Below are 14,395 nucleotides of genomic sequence, written 5' to 3'. Positions count from 1 at the left end.
AACAGTTTTTAGAAACATGGAAAATTATTAGCTACATTCTTATGAACTTTCAGAGTGAAAACAAGTCATTCAAATCCATATCTAAATTGCCTTTCATTTTTTTTTTTTTTTTTTTTTTTTGGGGGGGGGGTGGTGTCATCATCTAGCCTGTCGAGCTTCAGAGTTGGTGGAGGGCAGTGCTTCCGACGACTATGTGTACATAAGCAGCTGACAATGATCACTGTTTTATTATACATATGGAGCAAGAGTATAATCAGTGCAAATTATACAAATACCTATGGCTGACCCTCCCTTGAGGTCTGAATATTTTAATTTAAAACATATTTGGGAACTTGTCGTACTGTAATGTTTGGGACTTTTGTCACATACTAAATGTCAAGACAAAATTACACAGTCGCCAAAGACTAACAAACTAGAACGAATTGCCGAGGAAGTGGAGTTAAGAGAAAGAACACACATGTTGTGAAATGTTTTTATTAATATAGATACCGTTATTAAACGAGATAGTAAAATGATTACAAAATGTATAAACCCAACATACATACTTATTAACGCACTGGCACTGGGAATAAAATCTTGTTCAGCCTTACAAATTTGTCTCATGTTGTTGCTGGGACTCGAAGCTATGGCACTGATTCGCCTGTAGTTCTGGACCACGATGAAAACCATTCGGCTACTGAGAAAGTCTTTGCATGTCACAGGTATATATGAATCGATGTATCGATATATATTTATCATATGTATGTAGTATAGTACTATTACGTACACAGATATTAAGTCACAGACTCAGGGGATAATTAAATCCTTTCTGGCATAAAAAATTGTATGATGCGTTACTGCGACTCAAACCTATGACATCGAATCGCTCGTACATTGCAGTCTTGCCAGGATATGATCTCGGTTATCGACACACTGACAGTCCAGGTGACATTCCGTGTGTAAATAATGCTTAAAATATCGACGAATCACAGTTTGCCTTTTATAGCGTTATTTGGGAGCATACAAATTAAAAAAAAACATATCGGAAGAGACTATTTATGTGACTGCCGTACCGCGATCCATACCAATAAATATAGACTGGGTTAGCCGACTGCTCAACTGCTTTGTATTATATATACATATTTACTTACCCAAAAAAGTTTAGCAATTTGGTAAATGTGCTTAAATAAAAGAAAACTCGTGACTTACAAAATAAAATCAGACACTAATTTAATTGAGACATCATTTGTCAGTATAAGTAACAGGAGATTTTCAATACAAAATAAAATGTGATACTATCACGTTCTTAAATGGTGCTTGGGGGTCCATATACGAACCTCTGAGGAGATAATAAGTCGAGCTATTGACATAATAAGTCAAGCTCTTGAGCTAATAAGCTGAACACTCGAAAAAGAAAGCCCAAACTGAATATTATAAGTTGATAATTTCGGATAATAAGTTGAACACGCAAGATATAAATTGAACACTCGAGATAATAAGTCGAGCACTCAAGATAATAAGTTGAGTACTCGAGATAAGAAGTCGAGAGTTCGATATAATAATTCAAACACTAGAGATAATAAGTCGAGAGATTGAGATAATAAGTCGCGCCCTAGAGATAATAAGTCGAAGACACGAGAAAGTAAGTCGATCACTCAATATTATAAGTTGAGAGTTTTAGATAATAAGTCGCAATCGAAATAAGTCAAGTGCTTCAGATAATAAGTCAAGCACTGAAGTTAATAAATTGAGCAGTTGAGATAATAAGTCGAGCATTGATATAAATAATACGTTAAGCACTTGAGATAATATGTAATGTGCAACAAGATAATAAGTCAACCACTGATGATAATAAGTCGAGATTTTGAAATAATAAGTTGACAACTCAAGATAATAAGTTGATCATTTCAGATAATAAGTTGAGTTTAAGATAAGTCTAGTGTGCATTTAGCGTGCATAGAAAAAAAGGTCGATCAGTGTTTAGTTGTCGTTTAAAAGTATTTTGGTGACCTCAAATTACTAACACGTAGATATGAAAATGCACATTTCCGGTCGCAGAACACATTAATGAAAAGTGGGCCTTGAGATTTTGGCATATCATGTTGACCGCTGAATCTCTGTCTTGAGCTCTCAAATTATATTGTCTCGTCATTGCATGCGTACCTTAAGTGGCATATAGTCATAGTAACAGGTCCAGAGCTTGACATAATAAGTCAAGATCTTGAGATAATATCTTGAAATATGTTGAAGTTCGAGATCTTTAAATGTAAGAGAAAAAAATGTGTGTCCTAAATATTACGACATATTTATTTTATGGGTGGTTTTTTTTAGAGTGTATGAAAAGAAAGTTTGAGGCCTTAGTGCATTTTAAATTACTGGTGTTTAATATAATTATAGTTATTTTAACACTGTATTAAATAATAATCGTCATCATTTTTAATTTAAGCTCTCGACTAATCTCGAGTTCTCAATTTATTATCTTTATATACTCAGTCCTCAGTTACGGCCGTGGTTCGTATAGCCGCTCCAATTAAATTATGCTAATCAAAAGAATTTAAGGGTCAAAAAGTAATAACCACAAGAAGTTGACCCAGATCTTGCAGGTTGGCGGAAGGAGCGTGGTGATGCCGAACTCGCGATCCCAACCATCCCAGTCTTCTCTGTTGGAGCCATGACAGGCGAATGTGCCGGCCAATCCATTCTGGCGACACCTTGTTGCCCGAGAAAGTCTGTCACCACCCTAAGCGGCGTGGTCTGGCATTGTCGTCCAGCAGAACTGCCCCGCCCTCCATCTGCTGTAGGCCTGAGATCACCAACGGCCAGATAATCTTGTTCAGATGTTGTCTGATGTTGACGTCAGCGAAGCGATCACATTGACGTCTATAGACGTGAACTCGACCGTCGTTGAACTGAAGAATAAACCTGGATTCATCTGTTAATAGCACTCGACCCCACTGAACACGTTGCCACCGCAGATGATGAGTACACCAATCACGTCTGGTCGTTCTGTGACGTGGTGTGAGTGGTAGTCGAAAAAGCTGGTGGCAGAAGCGCAAATTATAGGCTCTCAGGTGATTGCGTTTACATAAAGCCATATAGGTAACGTAGCAGTCCTCTCTATTTGTAGTGATTCAGGGTCTTCCCGAACGTGGACGATTTAAAACAGAATTCGTTGCTTGATACCCTTGCCAAAGTCGACCAACGACGCTCTCATTGATATCAAGTCTCGAAGCAACATTTATTTGTGTATTGTCATCCTGATCTCAAGCACGAACCCTTCCCCGATATTCAATAGTCAGTTGACGTCGCACCATTGTCGAATTTGGAATACGTACCATAGACGAATCCAAGCTCCAATTATAGAGAAACTACGCGTGAAAAAAGCCACTAATACACACTCATCAGACCTTTCGCGTTGGCCCTGGTTTGGGTGCAATTGCAAGCATGTTTTCTCCATTAAAACTAGTCGACAATGTCAATGACAATGTATTTGAATCCATCTTGGGGGTTTCTTAGACCCATTTTCTTTATTATGGAACACTATCAGGTGTAACATTACGATTTAACTAACATAATGGAAATTCAGAAAATAGTGCTGAAAACATTGTCTGATCCTTAAATTATTTTAATTAGTATAGATTGTCGTTAAAGAAATAGGCGAACACGATGGTCTATTTCACACACACACACACACACACACACACACACACACACACACACACACACACAATGTGTATGTGTTGGGGAAGAGGTGCAATAATAAACTTTGGATTAGATACTAGTTTAAATAGATTTTATGGCTATACTATCAAGATGTTTTTTTCTGTCTGGAAACGAAAGTCTAACATTAACATTTTATATTAAAAGTAGTTTCCATCAGAATTCATAACTCACCCGAAGCATATAATTTCGGCATAATTCCGAATGTTTTCAATTAGTGTTCAAATCACTTGCATGATTCTGCATGATTCTGCAAGTAATCTGGCATGATTCTGCAAGTAAGATCTTGACTGGTCGAATGAAAGGCCAACTGGACGCTGCCAGGTCCACAGGTAATAGTTATTAACCGGTGAAGCTGATTTGAATCAGATTGGGTTATCGAGGCATTCTTACCAAAATAATGCTCTTTAACCGACTATATTCATGGGGCCTACAAGCTAATATGCGGTCGATCTCGCACTGACGGAGGCGACAATTAAATCCGTTTTGCCCTCATACATTGTCTCATACTCTTTGGCACCGAATCGCCATTACATTACACAGTTGTCTTAACCATATTCTTGGGGCCTATACGTATCTATATATCTTTGAGTAATATTGTATATTCTTGGTACATTTTTCCGATATCCTAAAAGTTCTTTTCTGTTGTTATTTTGTAGATCAGAGGATTTGTTCTGGTCACAGCTTTCTCTCTAGTATTTGGTGCACTATTCACAAAGACATGGCGTGTATACATCATCTTCACGAATATTTATCAGTTACAAAAGCGGGTAATATATAAACCTCCAATACTAGGGAGGTTTTTAATACTGACACATTAAAATAGTGCATTTAGTAATTTTGTATGCTTCTTCTTATAATATCAGCATTATAATATTATTAAAAAGTTAGGTGAAAACGAGACTTCAGTTATTAGACCAGAATTACTAACACCAAAAAAAACAAAAAAACTTTCTATGCTTATAGCCACTGAATTTTATAGTAAAATCTATCACTCCGTAAACGTCTTTAGGCAGGAACATGTTTTACTGTAAAGGTGTAAATGACATGCTATGTATGACTGCCTTTGTGCACAGTTAGCATGCTTATCTGTCAATCTCAGGTAATCGGTTTGGCTCTAGCAGTCTGATTATTAATTATAAAAATACATATTCTATTGTGTGTAAAATGCTTAATGTAATTGTTCCTCCAGTTTAAATGCTGTAATTAATGTAGATATGTTGAGTTGGTGGCGTTATATATACTGGTGTGTGTGTGAAACTAAAAAACAACATAACACACGCATGTACGCACACGCACACGCACACACACACACACACATACACACATACATATACATATATATATATATATATATATATATATATATATATATATATATATATATATATATATATATATATACATATATACACACACACACACATCGAGTGCACAACATTTCATTTCAACACGATTGGAAAAGAAATTGCATGGAATGTTACAAGTTTATTGGGGTAGGGCTATTGCTCAAATTCTGTAGGGGCAATCGTAACGTCGCGTCGCACAGCAATTTGGGGAACATGACTCAATGGTAACTCGTTTAGTTGGGCTTCTCAGAGCCACATGAAGATTAGCTGACTATCACAGGAGCGGAAATACGCACGTTTTTTTTACCCCGTCAAGATAGAGGCATACGTCTCACACACATCCGTAACTAATTTCAGATGGCTACGGAGATGGCGAGTGAGGTTGTAGGCACTCATGGTCATCCAATGTGTCTATGAATCGGTTGCGGGAGTTTAACTTAAAGCCATGACGTCCCTACGTTGGTCCACAACCTACACCCAAACGACGTCAACGTCGATGGCTGCGTGCACATGGACGGAATTGATTTCTCTTGACCCAATGTTATTCACTGACGAGTATCGGTTCTCACTTTACAGATTAGATGGACGACAATATGTCTCTCAACGTCGAGGCGATATTCAGATGCGAAAACGACCGATTTGGGGGAGGGTCCGTTATCGTTTGGGCGGATTTCTCATGGCGTGAAAACACCTCTTGTGGTCATCTAGGGCAATCGTACAACAGTAAGATATGGGGGTCAAGTCATCAGGCCTCACGTTCTTCTGCTTATCCATGCATGTAACCACATGATGCAGCATGATAATGCGAGACCACAGGTTTCTTAGGGGTTGTCTTAACTTCCTCAACCAAAACAATGTCCCAGTGTTGAAATTGGCCACCCTACAGTCCAGATTTGAACCTGATAGAACATTTGTGAGATGACCTGGACAGGAGGGTCAAGAAGCGTGTCAACATCCTAAACAACATCGCTAAAATATATCTTTTCTAGTTTCTGTGAGATGGTGGCACTCCACCAAATTGTGGCGTCGTATCGTCAAAGTACACTGGCAGTGCTCACACTGAGGTCGAGGATCTTTCTTCAAGATAAATGAATGAGTCAATTATGTATGACCGATGCGAGCACGACATAACAATATTTCATCCTTTCTGCACTGCCTATAGAAGGACTGCCACTCCCAAGACTGGCTTGATAGCATGAAGCTTCTTCACAACCGCACCTTCCCAATCATGTTGCTAAGACGAAAAGATAAATTGGTTGATACTATGTTTAAAATCGGTATAAGGCACATCAACCTTGGCATAAGGCAAATCCAAATCATTACCCCTGATGTCAATATGGCTGGGCACCCAACGGAATACGATATCTTTATTTCTACTGTATAAAAAGACACACTTTCGTATCACCATCCCAATTAAGGGATGGTCCCAATTAAGAGATGGTCCAGCTTTATATTGCGTAAAGCTTGGAAACACGAAAGTGAGTCTGTAAAAATAACAAATTTGAATGCAATCGAATCCTTGATTTCTTATAAGGCTTTAATGACTGCCCAAACTTCAGCACTAAAGATTGATGCAGAGTCAGGCAGTCTCATGGAAAGTATTGTGTCTGATGAAAAAACTGTAGCACAAGCCACAGAATTCCTACCCCGTGATCCGTCTGCATGAACAGGAATGTAATCACGGTGTTTGTCTTGAATTTCCATGAAAAATTGCTTGCACACAGCATCTGTACGATCTTTTTTTCAGATACGCAAGATCAAACACAATTTTAGGTGGTTTAATACACCAAGATGGTAAAGGAAAATATGAAGGAGTTTCCAAAGTGTCAGTTAAATCAATGTTGGAAAGCGACAAAAGATGCTGAATGCAAACATCAAATGTACAACTAGCATGTTTCAGTAATGATTTAATCTTGGTAGCATACTGCAGAGAAAGCTTTGCATGTCTAGCACCCAAACAAGGTTCGTGTGCATCAACATACAAGCTCTCCACAGGAGATGTTCTAAATGCACTAAGACAAAGCCTAAATTCCTGTTTCTGTATAAGATCTAGCATCTGCAAGTAAGACTTGCGTGCCAATCCATACACAATGCATCCATAATCACCTTTTGAGCTCACAAGAGATCTACATAGAGGAGCATAACCTGTAGGTCTGCTCCCCATTCTGTATTACCAATAACTTTTAAAATATTGAGTTTTTAAGCAATTCTTTTTTAACATATTTAAGGTAGAGCAAAAAGGATAGTGTCCTGTCAAATATAACCCCCAGAAATTTGGTCTCCTCCACAACTGGAATTGGATTTTTGTCCAAAAAGAACTGTGGATCTAAGTGGCAAATATGCATACAAACTGTTTTTGCCTTTCAGAATCTAAAGCCATTGTCAGTTGCCCAATGATGGAAGTTTATTCAAACAAAGCTGCAACTTACGTTCAATGATACTCACATTGGATGATATGTAGCAAATCTGTAAATCATCGACATATAACGAGCAATCCACACCAGGTGTTAAACACTTGGTGTTGCTGTTAATTTTCACAGAACATAAAGTTACAGACAGGATACTACCTTGAGGCACACCCATCTCATGTGACTGAATGTTGGACAAAGTCGATCCCACCCGAACTATAAAAAAAAAATCTTTTAAAACTTGAGAAATAAACACTGGAAGTCGACATCTAAGGCCCATGCCATGGAGGTCTTTTAAAACCCCATACTTCCACGTGGTATCATAAGCTTTCTCCAAATAAAACTCCCAGTGTTGATTATGGATGAAAGCTTCCCTACAAAATGTTTCAAATCTAACAAGATGATCAACCGTGCTACGTCTAGATCTTGGAATCAAAATACCTATGAGTCTATGATTGATCATTTGGTCCATGCTTGTCAAAACGACAGGGTCATAACTAGTAGGATTAGTTGGATCCTTACCAGGCTTGAGAATAGGAATAGTAATTGCTTTCCTCCAATCAGAAGGAAAGTCACCAGAAATCAAGATGTCATTAAACATATTCAAAAGAACCATCAAAGATGATTCAGGTAAATGTTTTAATAACTGGTCCTTCTGAAGTATCATGGGCTCTACGAAGAGCATCTTGCAATTCCTCCAGAGAGAAACGTTGTTGTATACTTCAGCATTTTCAGATGAAAATTAATGGACTGCTTTTTGTCTTTAGTTCTGACAGATGTAAATGCATCTGTACTGAAAGCAGAAGATGAATTATGAGAAAAGTTGCCTGCCAATGTATTTACTATGTCACGATGAGACGTGACATCTGTGTCATTGACAAACAAATGTTGAACTGTATTACTGGAGTCTTTACCTTTGATTATACAGATCCTATTCCAGACAGATATCACCGATGTTTGTAAATTCAACTTGGAGACAACATTTCTCCAAGATGTTTTCTTACTCTTGTCTAATCTCTCTGCGAGACTTAGCCCTAGCAATACGAAATGCATCCATGTTATCCCCAGTAGGTTCACGTTTGAACCTCTCGAGCAACCTTTTTCACTCATTGAATGCATCCTTGCACATATCATTAAACCATGGTTTATTGAAAGACTTTGACACTGCCGAAGGCTTAGGAATAGTTTCATCTGCAATATCCTTCAAGATGGAAGTGAACAAAGACATAGAATCATCAGCATCAGTAATGGCAATTTGTTTCAAGCGATGGAGGTCCATCATTGTCCAAAATAATGGGAAAGTGGTCACTACAACCAACTTTCTAGGAGTGATCACCAACAAATTAAGAACTACACAGGGTTAAGTCTATAGAAGTGAAAGATCCACTTGTATAATGAAAATAAGTGTGACTTTTATCATTAAAAGTATATAATTTTTGAGAATTAAGTCTTCCAACTGTTTTCCTCTAATATTAACATCCTCCCATCACCACAAAGTGTGGTGACAATTAAAATCACCCACAATAATATTGGGAGTAGGGAGCTGGTCAAGAAGATCCCTAGGATTCAAATTAAAATGATTACGAGGTGGCAAGTAAACTGAACATAAAGTAAGACACTTATGAGTGTGACTTTTACAGCAACAGCTTGTAAATTAGTATTTAATGTGACAATACTCTGAGGGATGTTTTCAAGAACAAGAATGGAAACACCCACAGATGCCCTATTTTCAGTATGGGGTTTATTTTGACCTTTTACTTTGCCCTAGGTTGTGATGGCTTTTGTGACTGAGAATGATCCTTAGATGAATAATCCATGCCATCACAAACATCAACAAAGGTTCAAATTGTTATGTATTGGGACGGATTGCTGCTCAATTGTCTTCATCCATCCCGAAGAACTATGCTTACTACGACTAGTGTATTTTCCTGTCTGAGGGCATTCTAGTGCTCAACCTACTTGATGGATTCTCAGAATGCAAAGACACTTGAACTGACTTAAGTTCTTTCTGTTTTTCAACTACATCTTTCATTTTCTTAACAGCTTCATTTTGTCGCTGAACTTGTTTCGCTGTCTGTTTTTCCAGCCTTTTCAATATCTGAAAGCTTTTTATATTTACTTTCATCATAACACCATGTTAAATTTGTGTTGACTGACACGCTTCTGGTGGAAACCTTAACAGCAGCAGCATATGACTGACCTGTAGTGACAGGTGCTGCAGCCTCCACCAGGTTTTTGGCTCCAGGAAAACACAAGTGTTTTTCAACTTTTACCTGTTGAACCTTTTTTCCCAGCTTCCACCATGCACACTATCGCGAAGACTTCCCTTGCAATTGATGCAACTGATGTCATTATTGCATGACTCGCTCTCATGATCAGCCTGACCACAACGAGCACAAGTCAGTTTATTAAGACAAGTGTTTTCTCTATGACCATACTGCTAACACTTAAAACAACGCAAGGGATTTCGTATGGAAGCCTCAACAGGTATATTTAAATACCCAGCCTCAATCAACTGCAGAATGATTGGCTTTCCAAAAGAAAAGATTTAGGTATTCATAGGAACTAATTCATTATTTCTACAAACTTTAATCCTCTGGACAGCAGAAACACCCTGTGATGAGATATTTTCTCAAATGTCGTCATCACTTACACTTTCCAAGACACGAGACCGGATCACCCCCTTTGATGTGTTTAGGGAGGAATGTGGCATTACAATGATATGGATATTGCCAAAACTGGTTGATTTCAACAAGCACTGTGAATGACTGTCTGTGCTGCATTCAACCAACTGCGATCCACCAGACACCCATACCAGGGATACATGGTTGATATACTCAAGCAATTAAATAATCAAGCACCTGATTGACCCCAGCCTCTGCCGTAAGAGCAACAAATACAAAGGTAACTAAAACAATGTTTGTTCTTGGCTACTATAAACAAAACAAAGGTTGTGTTCTCTCGAACTTCGCACGACCAGCCGATTGATCAGGTCCGGCCTCCTTGACCACCCGTCTGGCTGAACTTCAGGCCTAAGTGGTGTGTTGCCAGAAAACATCCGCAGATATCCCCCAATCAACCACCAGGATCCCATCATTCAACATTACGGGATGCACCTCACGGCCAACAAGGTGCCCTAAAAGGGAAGTTGTGCTGTATTGGCCAGTCTCAAAGAGAATGTTACACACCTGCACCACGGTGAGGTTACAGCACGTGCAGGGGAACATCACACAAAGGACCAATAACAACTTACTTGGGTCAGTGGTAAGGAGAGTTAGATCAGCTACTGCAGCCCGGGTTGGGCATACACGCTATTGATTTGGATTAGGAAATGGCGTAGGTTACCCACATTTCAACGATATGCATTCAAACGCCGTCTGTTATAACACAACAAAAAATTTCAAAATATATTTAGTAATAAAGACATAATGAAAAATACAAACAATGAAATAATCATCAATAAAACATAAGTAGGGGATATTAAAATATAACACAATATAACAGAGACGTAGTTTTATTCCAATATGAATTAATAGTAAAACACAAGCACTCATGTGACAAAGGACTGATATTACAGATAATAGCCAGGATAGTGGTGTAGGTCCGGAGGAGAAACAGATAGCCAACAGGGGTGGTGCTTCTGAATTTGATGTTTTCAATATTTGCACTAGTAACGGGTAACAAAAACCAAAATTCGCCAAGCATGCATGAATCGGACATGGCATGCTCCTTATTAAACGTCCAATAACATTTTGGGGGATCCTGTCTCATTCCTGTTGGAGAGTGGCGCCTAATTCAGCCAAGTTGGTTGTCTGACATTGGTGTTCTCAGAGACATCGCCTGATGATGTCCCACATGAGCTCAATGGGTGAAATGTCTGGGCTTAGGGCTGTCCATGATAGTGTGGTCATGTTCTTTTGCTGCACACGGCAGTAAACTTCGGTGAGCATGGGCGTTGTCGTCCTGAAAAAATAAAATGACGTCCAGCCTGATGTGCACAGGGCACAACCACTGGTGCAAGGATGTTTGTCACGGTAGTTCTGTTCAGAAACCCTTCCATGAACAATATGCAGCTGGGTTCTGACAGTCATGGTGATTCCACCCCACACCATAACGGACACTCCTCCAAATTAGTCATGAGGACAGACGTTGACGTAGCATTCATTTCGACGTCGTCAAACTCGCTGTCGTCGATCCTGGAAGTCTAGTGGTTATTTGAACTCTTTTGAAAACGTTACCCGAGCCCAGTGCCTCAGTCAAATGTGGATAGTTTGACACCCAATAGCCGATGTATTTTTCGTGCTGGGGTGTCGTTAAACATTCATTCATTTTTTCATTCATTCATTCAGTTATATGTGGGGTAACGTCAAGTCGACATGCATGGATGTTACACAGAGTTCTTTTGCGATTTGATTGGCTGATTGACATCGATTCCTCAACGTTTAAGTCCTAATGAATCGGTCTTCATTTGGAGTTGTGTCTCTTGTTCTTCCTGCTCGGGGACAATCCACATTTCTGGTGTGTCGATATCGAACACACAATCGGCTATTGACTCATTGTGCCAACTTGGAGCACGCCTACAGCCCTGAGATGTTCCTGGCTTTGGAGACATCGCATTGTTAAAACGTTACACAATGTTGTAAAGAATGTGATAGCAATGTTATGATTTACTGTTCCAGTAGTAAAAAAGAAGGAATATTGCCACAGTGTGCACACAACGTACACACAAACCAAGTGTTCGATTTCAAATCACAACCTTCGCACGTACAACGTCACATCACGTACTTCGCGTTCAAAACAATCGTTGCGGGGTTTTGTTCATGCTGTTTGAGTGGGAACATTAGAGCACATTGTACACTTATTTTGTGTTTTATATCTTATTTGATTCTATAATTATTGATATTTGAAATTGAATATCCCCTACTTATTTTTAACAGTATATAATATTTTGACCTCAAATGTTCACTATAGGTTGAAAATATCGATATAATTATGGGTGTAAGATATCAAAGCCCTATTACTTTTTAAAGAACTCTGAATATTTTTTAATAATGGACCTATGGAGACAGTGACATGAATTTAATGATTATAAACGCAGTCACATCACACACCCATCCTCTGTTACTACATATACTCATCCAGAGGATAATAAAGATAATAATAATAATAATAATAGTACACATAATTAGTTGAGCTTTGGTAATGTGCATTCATTATAAGTTGACTTCCAAATACTTGTTCACTGTATTTTATTCATGCAGCCACCTAACGACATCGACTTGTTTATAAAAATTGGTATCATTACTGGCGTTAATGTGAGCATCATGGTTTTGTGGTCAATCCTTTCTCCTAGTTACCCGGAGCAAATAATAATGTATGATTGGGTAAGTCATGATTTGTTAATTTTCAGTTGATTTTTCGTCATGAGGAATATCATTACTCATTTAAAAACCCACCCAGTACGACTATACTCGTTAGTGTTAAATGGCATATGATGAACTGGTATGTAACTCTAAAGTGACTAATATTAAAAGCCATATGAAAACACCTTGAAATATCTTAAGATTTTAGCCCAAACTACCTTCCATATATTACCCACCACCACCACCCCATTTTTGTTTACAATATTTTTAAATAACATATATTCATATAAATAAAAACATTTCTTAAAAAATGACTAACAAGTTACATACGTGTATGGATAACACTAACCCCTTTATTATCGGCGGGAGCTAGTATGGATAAAAGAATCCCTAGTGAATATCCCTAGCAGTGTCCACAACAATCAAACTATAAAAACAAAGTCAGTTTGCATTTAAATGTGGTTTGTTAAACCTTTTCATTTATAGTTTTAAATTATTTCAGAACTTTTAGATTTTTACATTAGCGACAACAGTCTTACAAACTCACCAAAACACCCCAAAGGCAGTTTCATGGTTTGTGCACAGTGACTGGCTCTGTTGAGGTTCTGATCAAAAATCCACATTTCCAAAGGGGACAGTGAATTAAATCTTCCATTAATGAATATAAAACAGTTTTTAAAGTTTAATAGGAAAATTATATGTGACTGTAATGCGTGTGTCACCATTAACCACCCCACCCCCACCCCCCCCCACCCCAATTTTTTTTTTTTTAAATAAAAAAGAAGCACAAAAACCTTGTATTGAAATGAACTATGTAAATGTTATTTACTTGTTTATTTGAACAAAATCTGCCACTGCAAACTATTACAAACACATTATAGGTGCCATTTGGCTAATTTCAAGCATGCCATTTATTGCCAGAATGCAAAGCACTAAACCAGGTTTAAAATATATCTACAAACTACAAATCTAAATCAAAACCACTTTTATGCCATATATTTCTGCTAAGTTTGTCTGTTCATTGCTATTAATACATATGTTTCTGCTCAAGTGAACTTGTATCAAAAGGACACATTTTTATAACTATACACATAACATAGTTTACTGTTAATGATGTACATTGATGGAAGGGAGTATGACATGAAACACTGATTGGGATAGGCATCCGAGTACTATGGTCACAGGTGGTTAAGCCTGTGTATAAGATACAGTCATCTTGTTCTGCATGTATATAATTTTTCCTGTATGTCATTCCAGAAAGTCTACTATCCAATCAAGGATATTGTCCTGGTTCCAGCAATATGGCATTGCACATCTGTCTATGATGAATACTTCAACTTCATTGTTTACGGCTTCCAAGCCATCATTCTGTTGCTTGGCGTCTTCCTGGCTTTCACAACCAGAAAGGTAAAAACTGACCTCAGACAGCTGCAGACTTCTGTCTGTTAGCAAATGTAAAAACAGAAAATTTTCATATAGAATCTTGGCAACTATGTTAATTTCATCTAAAATATATCACTGATGAGACAAAATGTTGTTGCCAGTTTTACTTTGCACAAAAATAAATATTGGTGAG

The 14,395-nt window shown here is 38.0% G+C and overlaps 1 protein-coding gene across 3 annotated transcripts in view; it reads left to right on the top strand.

Moving 5' to 3' along the window:
• Nucleotides 1–14,395, top strand: part of LOC121371078 (gamma-aminobutyric acid type B receptor subunit 1-like) — a 99,874-nt gene that overhangs the window by 63,472 nt on the left and 22,007 nt on the right. For 2 of the 3 annotated variants that reach the window (XM_041496710.1, XM_041496708.1), the window contains 3 exons: nucleotides 4,359–4,469; nucleotides 12,718–12,840; nucleotides 14,077–14,226. In XM_041496710.1, the coding sequence (XP_041352644.1) occupies nucleotides 4,359–4,469; nucleotides 12,718–12,840; nucleotides 14,077–14,226 (384 nt within the window). The remainder of the gene's footprint in view (nucleotides 1–4,358; nucleotides 4,470–12,717; nucleotides 12,841–14,076; nucleotides 14,227–14,395) is intronic. The other variant, XM_041496709.1, reaches the window with a different exon arrangement.

Source organism: Gigantopelta aegis, chromosome 4, assembly GCF_016097555.1.
Source record: "Gigantopelta aegis isolate Gae_Host chromosome 4, Gae_host_genome, whole genome shotgun sequence".
Lineage (NCBI taxonomy): Eukaryota > Metazoa > Mollusca > Gastropoda > Neomphalida > Peltospiridae > Gigantopelta > Gigantopelta aegis.
The sequence above is the reverse complement of the archived record's forward strand: the minus strand, read 5'-3'. Positions and strand labels throughout refer to the sequence as shown.